The following is a 24,041-nucleotide window of genomic DNA, read 5'->3' as shown; positions in this document are numbered from 1 at the left end:
ATCTTAAAGGTTTTTTTTTTAGCTATGAACCAAATTTGAAAATAGATGGTTTTCTTTCTTTCTTTTTATACCAAACCTGCATATAAAACGTGTGTATAGTGCACTGAAATATAACAAAAAATTGGTTTTGCCATTGTGTTGTTCACTGAAACAACAAAAGTTAGCACTGTACATTCCATTGCTACATTAAGACAATAATAAGCATACATTCACTCAAACCTTGTGAGCAGTGCAGGTGATGAGACTTCAAAACCTGAGGTGAAACCTGCACTCTGATCAGAGCTGAATTAGCAACAGAAACAAAAACACAAGCTAAGCTGAACCTACAAACTGAACCCAACACTTGTAAGCCTGCAGGCCTGTTCAGGACATGCTAATACTCTGACAGCTAAAACCATAAAAACACCCAGAAATACTACAACAACTGAGAGAAATCTACCACTGAAAGCTTATAAGACCAAACTAGAGCTACAAGACTCCAAAGCTGGACTAGAACTGTAGCATTCAGAGACACTGGTTGGTGAACAGGACCTTGAAAACCTAGAACTGGATCCAAACAGTTTGAAATTCATCTGCAATTAAAGGGAATCAGGAAGTAGACCACAACCAGAAATAAAATCTGGATTAAACCCGTGGCTGCTGCAAGAGGAGATCCTCCTCCGACCCCGCGATGCTCCTATGGATCAGGTTTCCTCCCCTCTCCTCCTCCTTCTCCTTCCTCTGATCCAAACTCCAACCCTTCTGCTGTGGAGTTATGGAAGGAGGGACCTACTGTTTTTTCTTTTCGTACTCTTTCCCTCTGTGTTTTTTTTTCCTCTTTGAAGGAGGCGTCCATTCTTGTCTTCCCTAAACGTGAGCAGCAGCAGCGGGGTAATGAGGGTGCGTCCCCCAGTCGGTCCAGTCCCCAGTACCTCCCAGTTCTTCAGGCTCCCATATAAAAACCCCTGTGGAAAGTGAGTGTAGGCAGTAGGGAGTTTTCTGCTGGGGTCAGGAGGACTGTGGACAGACGAGCGGACCCTGCCCCAAACACCCGTGTATGAGTGGAGTGTAGCAGAAAGAGAAAACATCCCCAACTTTTTTTCCTCTCTTGCCTCAAAGAGTCTACATGTCTAGTGGCATCTAGACATGTTCAGCTTTGTGGATTTGCGGCTGGCGCTGCTGCTCAGCGCAGCGGTGCTACTGGTCAGAGCGCAGGGCGAGGACGACCGTAAGTTTCATCACTGTTTACTGGAGATTCTCAAGCTTTTTTCCCCCCTTTTTGTTTTTTTACTGGTTTTTGAAAGTGGATTTTCTCTACGTGGCTGGACGGCTGCTGAGATCTTAGACAGAGGAGAGGAGAGGAGAGGAGAAAGGAAAATGTTTGAACTAGAAATAAGAACTTTGATGTGTTCTGCTCCTTTGTCTCCATAGATAGACAGATAAACACACAGACAGACAGTGCAGCTTGCAGTTTAGATAGTACAGGGTGTGCGTAATCCATTGGGCATCTCAAGAAGGCCTCTTTCTCTCTCTCTCCCTCTCCTTGTGTTTGTCTTAGTCTCTCTACCTCTCCACCTCCCCACCATGAATGCAGAGCGAGTTGCTGCAGGTTTTCCATTTGTTCCTCCAGGCGAGGGTTTTCTAACAGTCTACCAGATATTTCTGCACAGATTTAAACACCCCCCAAAAGCTGCACTATTTGTTAAATAACAGCAGTTTTTTCTCTGGTTTTGAAAGTCCTTAAAAGATCCTCCTACGGCATTTAATCAGTTTGACACCTTTAACTGTGCTGCCTGCACTCATTAGCCTCCCTAAAGGTCAGTTTTAGATCTGAGTAGCTGGTAAATTGTCCAGTTTTGACAAATTTGGGTTGGCTTCCAGTAGACGCAAGCCAGAGAGCTGAAGTCTCTCCCAGGCCTGACTGATGTGGCAGAGTAATTCACAGCCTGAGGCCAAGCGCTGAGTTGGACAGGTGAGCCAGAGAGAGTCACATAAAGGGAAAACTCACAGACAGGGAGTGTAGGAGGTGAGCAGCAGGCATAGTCTTGTCTGCTGGAAACATCTGACCTCTATAACCTGGGCTGTTTACAGACGTTCAGGTGTATTAAGTTCAGGAGATTTTGGAGCGCAGAAAGAGAAATTGCAAGGGAGCAACTGTTGGTGTTTGGACACCAACAGTTTCCTTCTCTGAGAGGACAAAGAAAGCCAGCTCAGCGCTGGAAACAACTACCAAGGAGCTGCAATTCAATTTTTCCAGATGTTCCTCTTGTGTGGAAAGGACCCAGCTGTCTGTCTGTCTGCCTGTCTATCTGAAGCAGATGTGCTGTGACGCTCTGAACGGTCTAACAGCGCCACCCAGAGGCTCCCCTTTCCACCTGCAGACACATCTGGCCGCCACGTCCCCCCATGCAGCCTCTTTTGTACCCCTCCTCCTCTTCTTCTCCTTCTTTCCACTGATTTTTTTTGTTTCCTCTAATTGCAAACACATGTGGAGTGTTTCCACCAGCTGCTGCCAAGCCGACAGTCTGCAGCGCTCCTGCTGCTGCTTTTCCCCTCTGAGCTCAACGCTTTGGCACGCTGCGAGATTTATAAGCCCTCTAAAAGGAGCCCCAGTTTGGGTTTAGATTTTTTGCTGAGAAATACACAGTGGCCAGGGCGGAAAATGTGACTCTGAGTTTGCAGCTGAGAGGAAATGAAATCACTCGGAGATGGGTTTCAGTGCGTGCGTCTTTCCGTGCGTAAAGACGGTGTGACCTGCATCCAGACGCAGCACGTCGGTGCCCTTTCTGTCACCTCTGACCGTCTCTGGTCCGATTCTGAGGCCATCAGTTAATGTCCACATCTTTCTCAACTCTAAGCTTTCCAGTTTCATGCACTGCTGTTAAGGCCAGAATAATTTTCTCTTTTACTGGGTGTAGATTTTACGCAAACACGACAATTCCCTTTTATTTTTTATTGCTAAAACGGCTTGAGAAATCATGATTGCTACAAACTATAGACAAATTTTAGCATTAAGAGCATTATATCAATTCTGTATTTTGATTTTTTGTTTGTGTTTATTAAATGTGAGTATTTTGAGCAATAATCAAATTCGGTCATGCACAACTAAAATTTCTATACTTGGCACTTTGGTGATGGTGAGCAGAGTTTATATCAAGTTTTGTTTTTCTTTTTGCAACGTTTTCCCTCCATTTTAAGTCCATATAGATTTGCTTTCATGTTTTCCTGTGCCTGTGTCTGTGTTCAGGGGTCTCACCTGTCTCTCTCCCTCTGTCGCCCCCCTCAGGCGTGGGCGTTAGTTGCACCCTGAACGGCCAGGTGTTCGCTGACCGGGACGTGTGGAAACCAGAGCCATGTCAGATCTGTGTGTGCGACAGCGGCACGGTGATGTGCGATGAGGTCATCTGCGAGGACACAAGCGACTGCCCCAACCCCGTCATCCCCATCAACGAGTGCTGCCCCATCTGCCCCGACGACGGTATTCTGCCCCTGATGTCTCCACTCTGTCTTCTTCTTCTTCTTCTTCTTCTTCTTCAGTTTGACACCTTGCATTCAAACAGATTTTAATCAGCACAGATCATCACCATCACATCTCTTCTCTAAATGTGACCTCAATCATTCCATGTCTCCTTCATGACCCACATTCAGTCTCCTCCATCATCACATGCTAATTTTCCTCATGTTAAAAAAAGTCTGTCTCTTTTTCCAAATTCATCATTTTCAAGATCTCAGAGGATTTTCGTTTATCTGAGAAGTATTCTTATATTAATTGTATGTGTGTTTTTTGTCATCATTTAACATCAAACATATGTGTGTCTCTCTGCAGGCTTCCAGACCTCTCAGGTTGAGGTAAATATTATTTTTTTCTTCATGGGCAGCTCTAAATATTGTGTAGAAGTCCTTCATAAACAATATATATATCATAATGAATGACTGATTTATGATAATCAGGCGTAATGATTGTTTGTTTTGGTGTATAATATTAGATGTGGTGAGATTAGTATCAGTGAAGAGTTACTTTATTTACGAGATCACACACATATGAGTCATATGTTTATACATCAGATCTCATGAGTTGGTTTTATCATTACATTAAGACACTATTTTTGTCTTCTCTCACCAACAGGGACCCAAGGGACAGCGTGGACCCAAGGGAGACAGGGTAGGTTCACTCTCTCTGCTTCCCGTGATTCACTTGTGGGCGAACTTTTGATTCTGTGGTGCATTTGTGGTTTTCTGTATGTTTATGTTGGAGCCACAGAATGCGTCTACATGTGGTTAAATTCAGGCTGATGTGGCAACAGGATTCAGATGCTTTAGTAAAAAACCTAAGAGCACTGAGTGCTTCTCTGTGATCCAATGTATCTACTTACTGTTTCTGGGGTTAGCATTTGGTAGTATGTCATATTCATTTCTTAAAGACAGGTAATGAGGTTGCAGACAATACTAGTACAAGTTTCCATATGCTACCATTTTTAAAGAGCACTGAAGGCTGTGTTTGCACTTCTGAATGATGTCAGTTTCTCTTGTTTCTGGAAATAATTATGAAGCAGCAAAGCAAATGGAATGACCAGGGACTGGAAACATGATGAGTTTGGGTTAGAACCTGCAGAGTAAAGGTTTTTGGAACAGGACAGGAAGTGGATTTCTTTGTCAAATTCAAACCAAACAACTGAGATTTTGTAATAAATACATAAATGGATGTTTCATAGAAAATGGAACTTTGTCAACAAAATAGATGGCATTTTCAAAAAGTCCAAGCAGCCTGCATGTCGAATGTGAATCTCAAACAAAAGTATAATGTTGACTAGACAATTGAATAGAACTTGAACCAGAGACATTTATGCATTCACAAGTTCAACATGAAGCTGTAAAAGACTTTATGGATCAGTTCATCTGCAGCTCAGTTAGAGTCCATTAGAAGTTTGCAGTAATACTGAATTAATGCATTGAATTTATTGTGAGTATTTTTTTTTGTGTGTCTGTGGTGTTACTGATGTAAGTTCCCACATGGGCTGATAGCTCCCAAATTCAGTGACTCTTCTTACTCACTTCCTGTATCCTGATTTCACATGACCACCACCTGTCTGTTCCTGGTTGGTCACATGGTCAGTCTCAGAAGGAAGTTAAATGCATCTTCATCACATTTAGTGCCTTTTTTCATCACTCAGCCTGTAAAGACACAAACAGGAAGTTAAACATTAAACCCACAGATCTGCACTGATGATGTAGCAGGAATACAGGCAGGTTAGCATTGAAGTCTGGAATCTAGGTGATCTTCTTTTTCTGACTCTTGAGCCTGACCCTGTCTTCTTCCATCTCCAGGGTCCTGCTGGTCCCCGTGGTAACGATGGTCTGCCCGGTCAGCCCGGACTGCCTGGACCTCCCGGCCCCCCTGGACCCCCTGGCCTCGGTGGAGTAAGTTGTCGATTTTTCTTGTTTTTCTGTATTTTACTTGTTTTGATCCAGATTGACCCGTTATAAGCCAGTCATGGCTGGAGACAACAGTGACACGCTTCAAAATCATGAACACGTGAAGAAACAGCATCAGTCCCAGCACATCTCAGACATTCACATCCCACTGTTCATCCCATACTTTGTGTTTCCTACAGTATTTACAATGCATTCTCATGTTTTGTTGTTGTTAAACTGGACCAATATAAACATATCAGATCATCGTGGTGTGAACACAGCTTAAGGCAGAGCTTCAGAAATGAGCTCCACTCTCACAGTTAAAGCTAAGTCTTTTCATCAGCTTTAATAAGCTTGGCCTGAAAAGGTCCAGTTTGACCTGGAGTTTGAGGTCAGAAGGTCAGGAGTTCATTAGTGAAGACAGAAAGATGCTTCAGATGCTCCAGGAAGGGAAGCAGAAGATGTTCTGGTTGCACTTGATTAGTTTTGATAGCATTTATCAAACAGACAAACTTATTTGTTTACATCTTCATATGCTAAGCTAACATTGCTAAAAACTCAAAATTATATTTTGCGCCTTGTGATTCAGTTTACCACTGACTTCTGTGCTAATTTCCCACACTAACTGCTTGTACTTTAGGGTTTTGTGCTTATTTCACCAGGCTAATATTGCATTATTTGCAGAATGCATAATTGACCCACATGCTAAGCTAGCATTTCTAAAGATTCACAATTTTATTACTGAAGCAATGCTTCAGTTTTCTATCGACTTCTATGCTAACTTAATACCCACTGAGTGCCACTGTACTGCTAATCATCTTTTGGATTATTCTGCATTCTTCTGCAGAATCTATAACTGATTTACATGCTAACCTAGCATGGCATAAGGAGAACACTAGTTCTCCTTGCTTATGTAGAACCATTGACTCAGATGCTAATATACCACATTTAGCTAAAAATATATAACTAACTTTCATGATGAACATTTCCAAGCTAAATTGGAATTTGACGTAGAATTTATTACTGACCTACATGCTAATTTATCATGTTCAGCTAACATGAACCAATCCTTGACCAGCATTCTTGCTACACATAACTAGCAGAACGAAAATCTAATTTATCATGCTATGATGATGACTGACTTCCAAGCTAATTTGTATGCTAATTTATGAACAATAAGGGGTATAACATGCAAACATCCCCACCTTAATTTATTATTTTTATGTAGAACTTTGCTATTGACTTATATGCCAAATAGCTACTAAAATCCCTCTAAATTTTCCTTGATTCCCACTTTAATTTTGTGTATCAATGTACCAACAGTAACTTGGATAACAAGCTAACACTCACAGCCTAACTTACTGTTCCCATATTGCATTTCACCACTGAATTACATGGTAATTTTCAATACATAGCTTTCTCATATCAGTTAAATTTACCATTCTATGACTTAGCCCATTGACATCCATTTCCATGCCAAAGCTAAGTTAAATTTAAGTGTAATTGAGCACATTTATTTGTCTGAGCACAACATATAAATGTCAGAATTTCCTTGTAATTGCTGAGGTAAAGCTAATTAAGTGTCTAATGTTAGCATTTACCTAGATTTAGCTTGGTCAGCACATTTTCCATGTAGTGTGATGTGTACAGTGTGTGGCATCCAGGGAGTCTTAAACAGTGCAATGCGATGAAGTCAAAGGTCAGGGGTTATTCCAGGGATTCAGTGGCAGTGAAATACTGTATCATCCACATAAGCAATAAAACCATTTGTATATAACAATAAATTCACTTATGCATGACTGATTTTGAAGGATTTGACTTAGATTTGGTAGCCCTGACATTCTGTTATATTAAATTGAAGAAAAGGGATTGGATCTTGCTATAGAAATGTGTGAAAATGCATTGTTTTGCACCTTGGATACTCAACATAGAAAATTCATGATGTTTTCAGCATTACTGATGGGTTATGTTTTTTGTATTTGTGCATGACATGATATTTTCCTGTTTTTAACACATCTCTGTTTGGCTTTTCCAGAACTTCTCCCCTCAGATGTCTGGTGGCTATGATGAGAAATCCCCTGCCATGCCTGTGCCTGGACCTATGGTAGGACATACATTTATCCACACACATGCAGACTCAATGATTCCCCTTTGACCTGAGGTGATGCAGTGTCTGACCTTGCCTCTGTTTCGATTGACAGGGCCCAATGGGACCCCGTGGAGCCCCTGGACCTCCTGGAGCTAGCGTGAGTACATCACTTCTTTCCCTAGGATAGAGGATGAGACGGCAGTGGTGTCATCATGACGTCTTCCTCACTGTCATAACCTCTTTTCAATGCTCAGCTAGCACAAACCCAGATCTTCCATTTCCTACTGAAAACTACACACAGTAGCACAATCTGGTGGTCCAATTATGTCTGTAATCACTATTTTAGCCAAGTCAGTGAGGAAAATTGAGCGTCATACAAATATTTAAACTGCTTGTTTCTGTGTGCTTAGAAAAAAAATGCATTACAAAACAATGGAAAGACACCAATAGACTCAAATTTGTGGAAACTTGGGCAAGAAATTTGCACATAACCTGCGGCTTCATGAATCTGTTTCATAAATTTAGAGAAATTCAGAGAAAGAGGAGAGACTGAAGGAAAATAATGGAATGAACTTGAGTTTCTGTTCTTCAGGCAGTGGCTGACTAAACACGATCTAATCCAGAAATACACAAATTAAACTAAGTGACAGGCTGATTTTGGTTTTAAGTCTACCTGTAGCTCACAATGAGGCTTAAAAATGATAGAAGTCTGTTTTAGCTTCAACCAACAAAACTATTTTGACAACACCTTGCTTGCATTATCCAACATATGGCTTGCTAAAATGCCAAACTGTCTGCACCATGAAATATCTTTCAGTGTTTTTAAGCCTCTGGTTTAGCTTTAATATTCTGAAATTCACTACAGTGACATAAAATCCAAGAAACGCCAGAGCAGATGTGGATGCAGATGGTTTCAAATTAATTCTATAATAAGAAACTGGATATAAAGAGAGAGCTAGAGTTCTGCTTTTTCTATCACTGTTGCATTTGAATGCTTCTGTTCCCACCCAAGTTAGACAGACGTGTTTTTTCCAAGCAACATGGACAGACAACATCTCCTATTTGAAGGAATTCATATCTGCATCTTGTTCCAGTAACTTCAGGAACAAGAAGAATTTAATCGGGAATAGTATCAACAAATTTCTGGTAGTGATGGTGTTTGTCTCCCCCTACAGGGACCTCAGGGATTCACTGGCCCCCCTGGTGAGCCTGGTGAGGCTGGAGCTGCTGTGAGTATGAAAACATGGAACAAATAGACACCTGCATCGTGGGTTTCTGGCCTGTCCCCATTCTCACCTTGGGTGTGTCTTTCTCTTCAGGGTCCCATGGGTCCCCGTGGAGCCGCTGGCCCCCCTGGAAAGAACGGAGAGGATGTAAGTGGACTGGACCCGCTCATATTCAAAATCTGTGTTTCTGTTTTGATTTAAAAACGGTTAAATTGATCTCTCTTTTGACTCACAGGGTGAGTCTGGCAAACCCGGTCGTTCTGGTGAGCGCGGACCCCCTGGCCCTCAGGTAAGTTCACTTATATTTTTTAGTAATTTCATGTAAAAAAAACAAAACAAAAATCAAAGCCAAGATAATAAATTGCGACATCTTCTCATCCTCTTTTATTCTTCCCTCAGGGAGCTCGTGGTTTCCCAGGAACCCCTGGCCTGCCTGGCATCAAGGGACACAGAGTGAGTCCACACTTTCACCGCTTCAACTGAAAATCAGCAACATTTCCGGAGTGGGAACTTCATCTTTGTATGTCTCTTTGTATGTCTTTAGGGATTCAGCGGTCTGGATGGTGCTAAGGGAGATACTGGCCCTGCTGGACCCAAGGTGACTGTCCCTTATTGGTGTCTCACTCTTTCATGTCTCAGAATAGAAAACATGTAAATTTTGCACAGCCAGATGTTGGTTACTAACAGTGGCAGTAGAAGCAGTGCTAGACCTTGTAGTAGCAGTTCTAAACATAGTAATAATCATATTAATGTTCGTAGCATTGCACTTTGGTAGAGCAGGAGGGAATCACATATGAAAGATTAAAAATGGAAGGGTCCAAAAGCAACATTCAAAAACTGGCTTCTGCATTTTTGAGGATGCAGCCAATGGCATATTTTCTTTAACATGGCTAAAACTGAATTTACAGATGTTGCAGTGCAGGATTTGTGTTATAAATATGTAGTTTTCAAGCTCAAGATGGCCAATTGTTGGCCCTTTAATGTGTAAAATGTGAAGAATTGAACTTTTATTAGTATTAGCTGCAGTAGCAGTAATAGTCATATTAGCTAGTTGTTGGCCAGTGGCAGTCATGTTGACGAAGTTAATCATTTGCACCACCTCACCTGCTTGTGTATTTCTGTACATTTAGGGAGAGTCTGGTGCCCCTGGTGAGAACGGAACTCCTGGTGCTATGGTGAGTAAAACAAGCACATCATCTCTGTTGTTGAGCTGCTATCACAGACTAGCAGTAGGTTGCTTGAACAGTACAGTTGACTGACCCTTTCTTTGTCTTTCTCAGGGACCTCGCGGTTTGCCTGGCGAGAGAGGCCGCACTGGCGCTAATGGAGCTGCTGTGAGTCCACACATATGCAACCCACAGCTCCCATAACCGATCAATCTGTCGACCAACATACAGATCAATAAACCATGTCTTTATGTGTGTTGCAGGGAGCTCGTGGTAACGATGGTGCTGCTGGTGCTGCTGGACCTCCTGTAAGTCTTTCACTCTCTAAAGCTCAAAAACATCCAGAGCAGTTGTTGAACTACTTTTACAAATGAATCTAAATTTTAAATTTGTTTGTTTTAAAATTGGTGAAATAGAACCTGTCCAAGTGTTTTCTGAGATCTCCTCATTGTAGCTTTTATTTTACTCCTTCAAATCAAAACCACCTTTTTTTTTATTTAGCTGAGTTAGCTATTGCTGAAAGGATGAGCTGTTTGACTAAATATGTTTTTGTTTGTTCTCAGGGTCCCACTGGCCCCGCTGGACCTCCTGGATTCCCTGGTGGCCCCGGAGCTAAGGTAAAACAATATTAATATTCCTCCGTCATAATTTTTCATCCAAAATGTCCCCTTTTTCCATTTCTTGTCCTGTCTTGGTTGTGAGGGTAATCAGTCTTTCACTTACTATGTGTATGGGTAGTTGACCTTTACTTGACCCAGCAGGGAACCAAGTAGGACAGGGGGAAGGGGTCATACAAGGCCATCTGAGGTCATCCCAATTTTGTACACTTTACTGAAGGCTTCATTCACTGAGAAAAATGATCTTTCAAACACAGCCGCTTTTCTAACGTGAACACAGCTTTTTGTTTCACATTTTTTATGATGCTCTACTGTGCATGTCGTCTGCTATGATAGCTTCATTATCGTACTAAGTCCTGTTCTTTCTGCCTCTACTAGGGTGATGCTGGACCTCAGGGTGCTCGTGGATCTGAGGGCCCCGCTGGAGCCCGTGGTGAGCCTGGAAACCCCGGACCTGCTGGCGCAGCTGGACCTTCTGTGAGTATAAACCTTCATGATGTACTGTTTAGGTCCTTGACGAGAAAAAACACGGCAAAACAATGATCAAAAATAAAACTTTCTCACTGGATGCTTCTGACCACTGGATTGTTAATAAAACCTCCTCCTTTCCCTTCTCTTCTCAGGGAAACCCTGGAGCTGATGGAGCCGCTGGAGCTAAGGGAGCCCCTGTAAGTATCTTTCCCGACAAATTTACTCCATAGTGGGGTCAGGTTTGAGGGTTTGAATCCCTTTTAGCTCGAAAGATTGAGCAAGGCACCAACAAAGCAGCCGGGGTTGTTATTTTTACTTTTACCGTAGCTGCACGTAGTCGCTAGTGGAAGTGCAGTCCGACATGATGTGACTGTGTTGCTGTCATGTGCTGCCCCCTGCAGGGTGCTGCTGGAGTTGCTGGAGCTCCCGGTTTCCCCGGACCTCGTGGACCTCCAGGACCTCAGGGTGCTGGTGGTGCCCCCGGACCCAAGGGTAACACTGTGAGTAAAACTTTCTCAGCCAAAAATACCATTTTGTTATATTATAATTAAGATAAGATAGACTTTATTAATCTCACAAAGGAGAAATTTAACGTTGAAATTGAAAATAATACTTCTATCTGTACATATTGAAATAAAAGTGGAACTGTTGACTTGTTCTGGACATCTGTTTGTGTTGTTCATTTATGTTGTTGAGGATAATCTGCAAAATTTATTGTCTCTTGGTCAGGTGATTTTGTTGTTTTCTTTCTTCGTGTTTACATGTTTGTTTGTTTCTCTCAGGGTGAGGTTGGTGCCCCAGGAGCCAAGGGAGAGGCTGGTGCCAAGGGAGAGGCTGTAAGTTCACCGCAGATCAGCACTAAATATGGCTCTCTAAATGTGTATTTACACGTTCGGCTTCTCATGCCAGTCTTGTGCTTGTCATTGCTAGGGTGCTCCAGGAGTTCAGGGACCCCCTGGACCTTCCGGTGAGGAAGGCAAGAGAGGAGCCAGAGGAGAGCCTGGTGCTGCAGGAGGCCGTGGAGCTCCTGGAGAGAGAGTATGTATTTTACCTCATTTTTACTTTGTTCTGCTATTTACCGTGATAATCTTTTAGACTAGGTGGAATGTGAAGGGGCCCTCCAGTGGCTGATTTAAATACCATGTCATATTTACATTATTATATATTACTAAAATCACTTTTGTGTGGCTATTTACTATACAGACATGATTTTACTTTCTTTTATTCATTTTAGCTTTCATTGAAATACCAGCTGCATGCCCATATTATAGATTTTTAGGCACCTGTTTGGCTCATTAGTATCAAGTAAGCAAACTCTGTAGTGCCCCCACAGGTCATATCATATCATACTGTGAGTGATGGATGGACAGAAGAGTTGAATATGAATACAGCTGTGTGCTTGCACTTGGAGAGCCTCATGCTTCCATCTGAGGCTTTCTGATCTGACTACTAGTACATCATTTTGGCAGTTAATTATGACAGTGAAACTGAAATTTGGATCAAGCTCAGACATATAAGCCTACATGCACAGAGAGACTTTATGATGACGGCCAGGACATGTTTCATTTAAGGATTCTGGGCATTCCTGTTTAGGTAACAGTAACTGGCTTTTGCTTACAGAGCTGACCATATCTGTGATTCTCTGTGTAGGGCGCCCCTGGTGGTCGTGGTTTCCCTGGTTCTGATGGTGCTGCTGGACCCAAAGTGAGTAGAATCAAAAGCAAACATACAACTGACTGTCCATTTATTTCTTCTGTGGGCATTTGCTTATTTTAAATTGTTTGAAGTGTATCTCATCATTGCCTCTCCACCACCCGTTCCTATCCTTAGGGTGCCCCTGGTGAGCGCGGTGCCCCCGGTGTTGTAGGACCTAAAGGTGCAACTGGTGAGCCTGGCCGCACTGGCGAGCCTGGTCTGCCTGGAGCCAAGGTGAGTTACCCTGTTGTCTGTCAAATAATTGTCAGCTGCATCATTTATTCACTCCATGGGCCCTCCTCTGACCGCTGACTTCTGCTCTGTAGGGTATGACTGGTAGCCCTGGCAGCCCTGGACCTGATGGCAAGTTGGGAGCTAATGTAAGTTTATATTCACTACAGCTAATCTCATAAAAAGTCTTACATTTTGTGTCCACAATTAAATGAATCTCGCTCTTCACCAGGGTGCCCCTGGACAAGATGGTCGCCCTGGACCCCCTGGCCCCGTTGGAGCTAGAGGCCAGCCTGGAGTTATGGGATTCCCTGGACCCAAGGGAGCTGCTGTGAGTAATATTTAAAATGCTACATAGCAGACTTGATCACATGTATTAAGAGTTGACTTTTGCGTATTAGGTCACTGAAACACGGTCTTTGCTTTTCTTTGTTTCTCCTGTCGATAGGGTGAGGGTGGAAAGCCCGGCGAGAGAGGAGTCATGGGACCCACTGGCCCTGCTGTAAGTTGCCTACATTAGGTTTATCTTTGAATTTACTCTACAATTTTCTTGTTATATACAAAAGTCAGAGAATGTGCATCTAAAAATTGTGCCATCTTTCTATATAGGGTGCTGCTGGAAAAGACGGTGATGTTGGTGCTCAGGGTCCCTCTGGACCTGCTGTAAGTAAACAACACAGACCACACACACACTAACACATTAACACCTGGCTCAGGGGCAATGATCATTACCAAATATTTAAGTAACTACATGTGTGCGATACATAGAAAGTCATACACACAAAATGCAATACATCTGGTCCCTTCTGTTAGCCCCCATGCTAACTCTGTGCTCATTGTCAGGGCCCTGCTGGTGAGAGAGGAGAGCCCGGACCTTCTGGATCTCCTGGATTCCAGGGTCTTCCCGGACCCCAGGGTGCTATTGGTGAGACTGGCAAGCCCGGAGAGCAGGTAATGAGCGAGATGTGACTAAACCAAATGACACTTTTGAGCAAATTAAAGTGCTTATCCTCTTGTTTCTGTCTTTCTGTCTAGGGTCTGCCCGGTGAGGCTGGAGCCCCAGGTTCTGCTGGTTCAAGAGTAAGTTGTCAATCATTGTCATTATCATATTCACAATTACAAAATAATTAACGGAGCACCATTAGAGAGTTGTCTTGTTGTTCATAGTGTTTGCATTTTCTCAACCAGGCTGCAGTTTAAAAGCTGCATGACAGTGCTGTTTTGGTTCAAAATGTAGGTCACTGTGACAAAGTGAGCTGGCTTCACTTTTACCCTAGTTTTTAATCCAAAAATAACTGGTAGCATGCTAGCTAGTGTGCTAACTAGCTTTCTAACTGGCTGGTTCATTTTGTGAATACATTCATGTTGATGCAAACATGCTAATGCTAAAGAGATGTTACAAGCTCTGTGACTTGTAACTTACATTGCCTTAAAAAAATAAATGGCAAAGAACCTCGAATATGTCCACCTGAGACAGACACTGAGAAAACTGAAAGCCATGCTCAGTAGATAGTTCTTTGTGTTAACGAAAAGGCTTATTTTTGACATTTCTAGCACGACAGCAGACCAATACTGTAGTATATTTGGATGAAACCTTTTCAGATAGAAAATTCAACTATAGTGATTTAGCGAGCAATACTCATTATTTGTTGGACCCCTTCAGCACTTCCATTTTAACTGAACTAACCTTCAGCTGCTCTTTCCCCTCAGGGAGAGAGAGGATTCCCTGGTGAGCGTGGTGCACCTGGAGCCATTGGACCCACTGGTGCCCGTGGATCCCCCGGAGCTTCTGGAAACGATGGTGCTAAGGTAAACCCCAGCAAACTATAATAGGAGGCTCTTCTTCATTTGCCTGTGTGACTAAATGGCACATATTCTAAAATTTTGACCTGTTTCCTTCTCTTGCTCAGGGAGATGCTGGAGCCCCCGGTGCTCCCGGAGCTCAGGGTCCTCCTGGACTGCAGGGAATGCCTGGTGAGCGCGGTGCTGGCGGTCTTCCAGGACTGAGAGGAGACAGAGTGAGTCGCCACAACAGCACTCTCAGCACTACTAATAGTCCAAGTATATAGAGTGAAGAATAACCTGTCATCACTGATGTGCATAGCACACTGTCATTATTAGCACTTTGAGGTGAGCTCTAACTCACCAAAGTAGCAACAACACTGATCAGGACTTCCAGTATGTTGACCATTTTAGAGCCATCACCAACATGCACAAATGTTCCATAACAGTAAATACCAATCTGCTATAGTTCTGTCTACTTTATGATGACAGTATCATAAGCTCTACTGTACCACTGGATGATGCCTGATGTAACCCAAACACCATTTTCCATCCAATAACCCAGGGAGACCAAGGAGTCAAGGGTGCTGATGGCGCTCCTGGTAAGGATGGTCCCCGTGGTTTGACTGGACCTATTGGACTTCCCGGACCTGCTGGTGCTACTGGAGACAAGGGAGAGCCTGGTGCCGCTGGACCTCTTGGACCTTCTGGAGCCCGTGGAGCCCCTGTAAATATATTTCTATTTGTTGGTCTGTCTGCAGAAAATTAACCTTTACTTCCAAGTTCTCTGGCTGCATGATCTTTGAGTCTTAAAGTTTTTGGTTGACTCTTCTTCCTGTTACATAGGGTGAGCGTGGAGAGTCTGGACCACCTGGACCCGCTGGATTCGCTGGACCTCCTGTAAGTAATTTCTCCAGAAATGTCCTGACCTCTCACTGACTGCCCTTCTTTTGCTTTAATACTGAATGTACTGAGAAATGACTGATCTCTCTCTTCACATCATTCGACCTCAGGGTGCTGATGGACAGCCTGGTGCTAAGGGAGAGGCTGGAGATAATGGTGCTAAGGGAGATGCTGGTCCCCCTGGTGCTGCCGGACCTACTGGTGCCCCCGGACCTCAGGTATATGAACTCATTAATTGACACCCCATTTTAGTACAGAACATAGAATAATTTCCAGTTAGAAATAGTTATGGCTATATTTTCTACTACTGGTTGTCCACTGTTGACTGACGCTGTGTTGTGTCCTTTCAGGGTCCCGTTGGAAACACCGGCCCTAAGGGAGCCCGGGGACCCGCTGGACCCCCTGTAAGTTGCCATTCTTGAGCCACTCCATTATTTCCACCGACTTGATGCAATCTTTTCCAGTCCTAGGTAGCTAAAAAGCATCTGTCTCCTTAGGGTGCTACTGGCTTCCCTGGTGCTGCTGGCAGAGTTGGACCTCCTGGCCCTGCTGTAAGTCTTTATCAGATGTTATTAGTGTTTCAGTTAGTAAGATGGGCCTCAGAGTCCTTTTTCTTTTTCCAAGATTGTGATAATTTAATCTCTTCCTGCCCCACGCAGGGTAACTCTGGACCTCCCGGACCTTCTGGCCCAGCTGGCAAGGAGGGACCCAAAGGAAACCGTGGTGAGACTGGACCTGCTGGTCGCCCTGGTGAGATCGGTGCTGCTGGTCCCCCTGGAAATCCCGGAGAGAAGGGTAGCCCTGGTGCTGAGGGTGCTGTTGTGAGTTCTTTTTTCTATAAAACCTTTAGTGCAGGCCAAAATGCTGAGACATGATTGGTAACAAACGACACCTGGATTAACTTCTTTCCGTAGTGGCACTAAATAAAGTGTCCATATATATTGGCTGAGAGCACAAACAACTTGTTTAGTTTGTCATTTTTGCTACCCAGCATCTTCATGTCTAACAGTTTTCTCTCTGTTTGCCTGTGTTTCCCCTTGCAGGGTAGTGCTGGTCTGCCTGGACCTCAGGGTATTGCTGGAGCGCGTGGTATTGTTGGTCTGCCCGGACAGAGAGGAGAGAGAGGTTTCGCTGGCATGCCTGGACCTGCTGTAAGTTCCTGTTGTTACTCTAAAAACTGCAAACTGCTCAGTTGATTAGATGAAACCAGGACAGCATATCTCACACACATGTTTTAAGAGGCCTCTTTACAACTGAGCATGCTTCCAGATCTAGAGGATCGACTGATAAAAGTCCAACCAGTTCAAATGACTGGGAAATGCAGTTCACTTCTGATTCAGTTCAAATAAACACAACGCAAGTCCAGATAGCGTTAGTCAGTTAGAAATGTAATGTAGGTTATTATGACAGGACTGACTGTACTTGTGTCACCCTTAGGGAGAGGCTGGAAAGCAGGGACCCAGTGGTCCCGGTGGTGAGCGTGGACCTCCCGGACCCATGGGACCCCCAGGTCTTGCTGGAGCCCCTGGTGAGCCTGGACGTGAGGTATGAGCATACAATCCCGCAGGAGCACAACATGGCTGTGTGTCTTCTCTGTATTTAAGCATACCCTGAAGGTGTTTCTTCATCTCTTAACCTGTTGTATGTTTGTGTTTTAGGGAGCCGCTGGAAACGAGGGAGCAGCTGGTCGCGATGGAGCCGCTGGAGCCAAAGTGAGTTCATCAGTGACTGATCACCACTAGACATCTAGCCCGTTTTCAGTTAAGGAGAATGGTTTGTTAGCTAGATTTGTAGTTGTAGAGACCTTTAAACTTTGTCTTTGGTTACAGTGTCTACTACAGTATTACCCTTTTTGTTGAGCTGTACCAAACCAAAAGCTAAAGGAGCAGCCATCAGGCTTAGCTAGCGAGCAATGTGCTAACACTACAATGGCTACTATTAGATGTGATGCTTAACTGGGAATCTACTGGCTAGCTCAGTAAGAGGCAATCATTGTCAAACAAAATCAGAACTGTGTCTGTCAAAAATTGGCAAATGTGTACAAAAACACTATTGTGACCACCAGAGGACGCAGTTATACCACCTGCAAGTATTGATATGTTGAATATAGCTTTCTTGGAGTACAGCTAATTGATTTTCACTCAACATTTTAACCCTGGTAGCCCTAAGGTTTCCTTGAACATATGGCTATACATGCCAAGGTAATAATACAGAAAGGCTAAAGGTAAACTCATTTTGTGTTTGTGTTTTAGGGAGACCGTGGAGAGAGTGGACCTAGTGGAGCCCCTGGTGCCCCTGGACCCCCCGGAGCCCCTGGACCCGTCGGACCCGCTGGAAAGACTGGTGACCGTGGAGAGACTGTGAGTGACGAAGCCGCTTTTTAATTTTTCAATTTAGTCATTGGCTTCTCATGACAGTATCCACCCACATGTGACGTTGATGAAAATTCGACACTGGTATTTATTTGAGAGTAAATGCTAGGTTTGACTGCAGCGTGCCTCAACATGAACCTGATTTTTCTGTCTTCCAGGGACCTGCTGGCATCGCTGGCCCTGCTGGCCCTGCTGGACCTCGTGGCCCTGCTGTAAGTAACAATATCAGCACCATTAATGGACAACTACAACAGGTAGACCAGCATGCAGAGGAAGGCGAAATGCAACCATTCATGCATTTCTTTCTGCAAATAGGGACCCGCTGGACTTCGTGGAGACAAGGGAGAGACTGGAGAGGCTGGAGAGAGAGGCATGAAGGGACACAGAGGATTCACTGGCATGCAGGGACCTCCTGGACCTTCTGTATGTTGCTGTACACTTACACATACCGCACACAAACAATGCATCCCACACAGCAACACAGTCGACCTCTAACTCTTGTTTCTGTATGTGCACCCATAGGGACCTTCTGGAGAGACGGGACCCGCTGGTGCTGCTGGACCTGCTGGACCTAGAGTGAGTTCATCATCTTTCACTGCATTTTCATATTTGCTGGCTTTATTTGCAGACTTTGACATTCAGAGTTGTCCTCTGTGCCATTTTAGGGCCCTGCTGGAGCTGCTGGTTCTGCCGGTAAGGACGGTATGTCTGGTCTGCCTGGACCCACTGGACCTCCTGGACCTCGTGGACGTTCTGGAGAGATGGGACCTGCTGTAAGTCCAACTACTTATTCATTCATTTATTTACTTTTCATCTACCAAATGAGTGAAAGTAGGGATTGTGTTGTACTAGCACCAGTACTGAAGTGACCAACACCTTCTCATACTTCTCTTTCTCCTCTGTTAGGGTCCTCCTGGACCTCCTGGACCTCCCGGAGCACCTGGTGCCCCTGGCGGTGGATTCGACCTTGGCTTCATTGCCCAGCCCCAGGAGAAGGCCCCTGATCCCTTCCGCATGTTCCGTGCTGATGACGCCAACGTTCTCCGTGACCGTGACCTGGAGGTTGACAGCACCCTGAAGAGCCTGAGCCAGCAGATCGAGCAGATCCGTAGCCCCGATGGTACCCGCAAGAACCCCGCCAGAACCTGCAGGGACCTCAAGATGTGCCACCCTGACTGGAAGAGCGGTGAGTTATGATATCACAGCAACAGGGTGGCCGATGGGTAGAATGGTGGTAGCCTTAGTGAACTGATGATATTTGGGTTCAATGAGTGGAGGTAGATTTTTTTACAGCCTGATCAATAGCATTCTGGAGTTTTGACTTTTCTGACCTTCCTCTTAATGTTTTCCAGGCGAGTACTGGATTGACCCTGACCAGGGCTGCACTCAGGATGCCATCAAGGTCTACTGTAACATGGAGACTGGAGAGACCTGCATAGCCCCATCTCAGAGTGAGGTTTCAAAGAAGAACTGGTACGTCAGCAAGAACATCAAGGAGAAGAAGCACGTCTGGTTCGGAGAGGCTATGTCCGACGGCTTCCAGGTAAATAAGCTAAACTCTAGAATGTACAGACTTCTTCCAGTTCCTCACAGTTCCGGTCAGTAAATATTCCCCTGTTCTCTTTCCTGCACAGTTCGAGTATGGCAGCGAGGGCTCTCAGCCTGAGGATGTCAACATTCAGCTGACCTTCCTGCGTCTCATGTCCACTGAGGCATCCCAGAACATCACCTACCACTGCAAGAACAGCGTCGCCTACATGGACGGCGCCGCTGGCAACCTCAAGAAGGCCCTTCTCCTCCAGGGCTCCAACGAGATTGAGATCAGAGCCGAGGGCAACAGCCGCTTCACCTACAGCGTCCTCGAGGATGGATGCACGGTAAGGAAACATTTCTTAATATTCTCATTACTGTCCGGAAGAGAGCCGAAAAAAGCTTCAAATGCTAGTTCAGCGCTGGAAGTGGCTAGAGATAAGGAACAGTGTCAGTCCAATTTTGCATGTATATTTATTACCTGAAGGCAAGGGTTTAGGCAAAAGTAGAGAAATCCAGTGTTGTGGTGGCCATTTTGAATGCTGACCCTAACTACCCTTTCTTCTTCTGCCCTTGCAGTCACACACCGGTACATGGGGCAAGACAGTCATTGACTACAAGACATCGAAAACATCTCGCCTGCCCATCATTGATATCGCTCCTATGGACGTTGGTGCTCCAGACCAAGAGTTTGGCCTTGAAGTTGGACCCGTCTGTTTCTTGTAAAAGAGAAATCTGGACTTGAAATTGTTGTTGTGTGCGTGTGTGTGTTTTATTTTTTCTAGCAGTCATCTCTCTCTAAAAAAAACCCCACCAAAACGTTCTTCTATTGCCATTTTTCTGAAAAATCCGACCCCTCGTTCCTGATTCTACAAGTTTCCATTTGGCCGTTGTTCCGATGGTCCACTTTGCCTAAAAACCTGCACTTCGACAAGAACAAAATGGCGACGGTGTGGCGGCATCTGCATCGTCGTGTTTGGGACCACTACTTTTTTTGTTTCTGACTCTTGGTTTTTTTTTTTGTTTTTTTTGCCATCACCAACACCAAGGATCCTGTAGAGAAGACATTTTGTTTCACTGGCAACAAGAAAATAATATATGCCTCTGTAAAGTGTAAAAAAATTTACTTCCCCTCTTCATCCAGCCAAACCAGGCCTCTCTGGAGTTTGCAGAAACCAACTGAAACACACCAGGTGACTTTTGTATTTTTATACACCTCTGCGGTGAGAGGAAAGAAAGGACAGTCCCAACAGACAGAACCCAATTGCTTTGTACCACGTTTCAGGTGTTGATGAATAAACGGTGAAACTGACAGCCACGTTTGTCTCTCTTGTTCTGCCCTCCCCACTCCACCTGCCCCAGACAACGCTGACAACTGCCCCACCTCATCCGCTGATGTTGCAGCTGTTGTGATGTTTTTGTTGTTGTGGTCGCTTGTTGTTTGTTCCTCTCTATGTCTCTTATTATTTTTTTTCTAAAGAAAAGTCACATTAAAACCACCAGCAGAGAAACATGGGTTTAAACCTCTTTTTTTTGCAAGAAAAAAAACTCCTATGGCTACCTCAGAAAAGCAAGGAATTCCAGCTCTGAAAAAGGGCCCAGTGTTTTTGAAGTGAAGCCTGCAGTCGTTGTGGCGGTCGGTGGGGTAGTCGAGGTTTACTGACACTTTAGCAGAAGCAGAAACAGCTAAAACTTAAGGTGCTATTCTCTCTTTGAGGTCTGCTGGCTGTCCAGTATGGCTATACTGTTGTGTAGTGTTACGGTCACTCTGGCATGGCAGCGCCCTCTTGGTGCTAAAATGAAACCACAGCTTTATTTCTTGGTGTCCAGAATGAGACAGACTTCTTCTGTTTCCAGTCTTGGTTAGTGATGGCAGTCAAACTCTGTTTCTCAGTTCCCGTGAAAAGTGGATCTCTTCTTTTCATCACAGTTTTTCTTTTTATGTTTTCAACCTCTTCACCTTTCCTGTCATTCAAAATTTTACTGCCCGCCATCTGTTGTAGTTTGTATCTTGTTTTCTTGTGCAAAAGGGTGAAATTTCTCAGCAACAAAAAAAGAAATTGGAATCAAACAGATTTTGAAAAAAAAAAAATGCACAGAAAGAGAGCCATCAGCAAAGAGTTTGTGAGAGAAGGCAGACAGACACACCCATGGGGGAAAACCACAAGGATCTGTACCTATTTTGTATATGTATAATAAATTGAGATGTTTTTAATTATTTTGAATGCTGAAATAAAGCATGTTAAGTGGTCTAACATTGAATCCTGCTTAATTCCCTGACTGACTCACTGACTGCCGCCCCCTCCCCAGAACTTGAATCAAAGCACCTTTTTACTTTTAAACCATTTGTACAGTGAATGAATGAGGAAAAAAAGATTAAAGAATAATGTCAGAAAAGCTTTTTCTGCCTCCTGTTCAATATGTATTTCTCCCAGGAAAGGCTGAAAACAAACAGTGTATGTGAAAAAGATGCAGCAGGGGGAAAGCTTCAGGAGCTGAATCTCATCCTTGGTGGTCCTGTTAAACATTTGGAGGTCACACTGTGACATTTTGCCTCTAGTCTGAGTTGTTTTTCGTGATAATGTAAAATCTCCTGCCTGTAATTTTGCTCCTGATTGTGGTCTAAATTGATGCCTACATAAGCAAGCACTTTAAATGTGACTCCTACCTGAGCAGCTGTTTTTTGGGGTCAGGAAGGAAAAGAGGAAAACAGTGGCCTACCTCTCAGTCGATGGAGATTCCTTGATGTTGTCAGACATTCCTAAAGGGCTGGTGATTCCTTTCAGGCCATTAAATCCAAAATGAACGTCCATAATCCACCGAGAAAGCATTTGTAGTCCTGCAAAGATGATGAAGATATTGTGTCCATCCTGAGATGTCTCTGCAAACTTCTTTCACCCCTAATAATCCACAACTCGTCAGACCAGCTGCACAGCTCAGACTGCAGGACTGAGGATCAGCTCCGGCCTCAGCCTGTTGGCATCAGCTTGGCTTCACAAAGACACTGATTGTCCACCTTGAGGGAGGCAGCTACCCCAGGATCAGCGGATACGTTTGCACTCCCAGTGGGAACCTGGATTATTTCTGCAAGAATTTGAGTCTTTATTTGAGGCCTGGGCAAAGGAATGCTCACCTCTCTGGTTTCAGACAACAGAGGAGGCTCTGTGAGCGGAGAGGAAGCCAATCTTCAGGAGTGTGGGACTTCACACTGAGGCTAAACATCAGAGGGATGTTGATGAGGTGAGCCCGGATGAAAGCAAATACAATAAAGAGATTGGTAATGAAGATGAGAGGCATGTTTAAAGCAAGCTCTCTAAAGGGTCAGCTCAACCCAGATTACAAAAGAGAAAACATAATTTGAATATTTTATTGCCCACGTACAGTTAGAATGACCACTCTACTGTCAGACAGAACATACACTAGGTGGCACACATTTGAATATGATTTTGATGAGAAAATTCTCCATTATCTTTTAAAATAATAAAATACACACACACACACACACACACACACACACACACACATATATATACATATATATATATATATACACTGCTCAAACAAATTAAAGGAACACTTTTTAATCTGAGTATTGCATTAAGTCAGTCAAACATGTGGGATACTGATCTGGTCAAGTAAGTGACTGAGGGGCTTTATAGTCAGTTTCAGCTGCTTTGGTGTTCATAAAATTAACAACAGATGCACTAGAGGGGTAACAATGAGACACCCCCCAAAACAGGAATGAGTTTACAGGTGAAGGCCTCTGACATTTTTTTCCTTTTCTGACTGTTTTTCACTAGTTTTGCATTTGGCTAGGGTCAGTGTCACTTCTGGTAGCATGAGGCGGTACCTGGACCCTACAGAGGTTCCACAGACAGTCCAACTCCTCCAGGATGCCACATCAATGTGTGGCATTGCCAGAAGGTTTGCTGTGTCTCCCAGCACATTCTCAAGGGCATGGAGGAGATTCCAGGAGACGGGCAATAAGTCTGGGAGAGCTGAACAGGGCTATTGAAGGTCCTCAACCCATCAGCAGGACAGGTATCTGCTCCTTTGTGCAATGAGGAACAGGATGAGCACTGCAATAGCTCTACAAAATGACCTCCAGCAGACCACTGGTGTGAAAGTCTCTGATCAAACAATCAGAAAGAGATTTAATGAGAGTGGTCTGAGGGCCCAGCGTCCTCTAGTGCCCGCTGTGCTCGCTGACCGGCACCGTGGAGCTCGGCTGGCATTTGCCATAGAACACAGGAATTTGCAGGTCCACCACTGGTGCCCTGTGCTTTTCACAGATGAGAGCAGGTTCACCCTGAGCGCATGTGACAGACATGAAAGGGTCTGGAGAAGCCGCGGAGAATGTTATGCTGCCTGTAACATTGTTCAGCATGACCGGTTTGGTGGTGGGTCAGTGATGGTGTGGGGAGGCATATCCATGGAGGGACACACAGACCTCTACAGGCTGGACAATGGCGCTCTGACTGACATTAGGTATCAGGATGAAATCCTTTGACCCATTGTCAGACCCTACATTGGTGCAGTGGTCCTGGATTCCTTCTGGTGTAGACAAT

The 24,041-nt window shown here is 44.3% G+C and overlaps 1 protein-coding gene and 1 long non-coding RNA gene across 2 annotated transcripts; one reads left to right on the top strand and one right to left on the bottom strand.

Moving 5' to 3' along the window:
- Nucleotides 1-917: 917 nt before the first annotated feature.
- On the top strand, nt 918-20,785 carry col1a1a (collagen, type I, alpha 1a). The gene is made up of 49 exons (XM_022203411.2): nt 918-1,207; nt 3,266-3,457; nt 3,806-3,828; nt 4,106-4,141; nt 5,305-5,397; nt 7,427-7,495; nt 7,593-7,637; nt 8,656-8,709; nt 8,800-8,853; nt 8,942-8,995; nt 9,106-9,159; nt 9,251-9,304; nt 9,837-9,881; nt 9,987-10,040; nt 10,136-10,180; nt 10,436-10,489; nt 10,868-10,966; nt 11,113-11,157; nt 11,362-11,460; nt 11,743-11,796; nt 11,891-11,998; nt 12,611-12,664; nt 12,791-12,889; nt 12,982-13,035; nt 13,119-13,217; nt 13,335-13,388; nt 13,496-13,549; nt 13,730-13,837; nt 13,922-13,966; nt 14,597-14,695; nt 14,797-14,904; nt 15,234-15,395; nt 15,515-15,568; nt 15,682-15,789; nt 15,922-15,975; nt 16,069-16,122; nt 16,231-16,392; nt 16,615-16,722; nt 17,009-17,116; nt 17,230-17,283; nt 17,824-17,931; nt 18,102-18,155; nt 18,259-18,366; nt 18,466-18,519; nt 18,609-18,716; nt 18,850-19,129; nt 19,296-19,486; nt 19,578-19,820; nt 20,053-20,785. The coding sequence occupies exons 1-49, from the start codon at nt 1,126-1,128 to the stop codon at nt 20,197-20,199; spliced, it is 4,344 nt and encodes a 1,447-aa protein (XP_022059103.1). The 5' UTR covers nt 918-1,125; the 3' UTR covers nt 20,200-20,785.
- On the bottom strand, nt 3,394-22,459 carry LOC110957416 (uncharacterized). Its single transcript, XR_002596114.2, has 4 exons — nt 22,195-22,459; nt 8,777-8,833; nt 5,032-5,151; nt 3,394-3,524 (listed from the first exon to the last, which is right to left on the bottom strand). It is a non-coding gene; the product is annotated as an uncharacterized LOC110957416 (long non-coding RNA).
- Nucleotides 22,460-24,041: the final 1,582 nt, after the last annotated feature.

The sequence above is a fragment of the Acanthochromis polyacanthus genome, chromosome 2, assembly GCF_021347895.1.
Source record: "Acanthochromis polyacanthus isolate Apoly-LR-REF ecotype Palm Island chromosome 2, KAUST_Apoly_ChrSc, whole genome shotgun sequence".
In the NCBI taxonomy this organism is placed as follows: Eukaryota; Metazoa; Chordata; class Actinopteri; family Pomacentridae; genus Acanthochromis; species Acanthochromis polyacanthus.
This window is presented reverse-complemented; position numbering and strand designations above follow the sequence as displayed.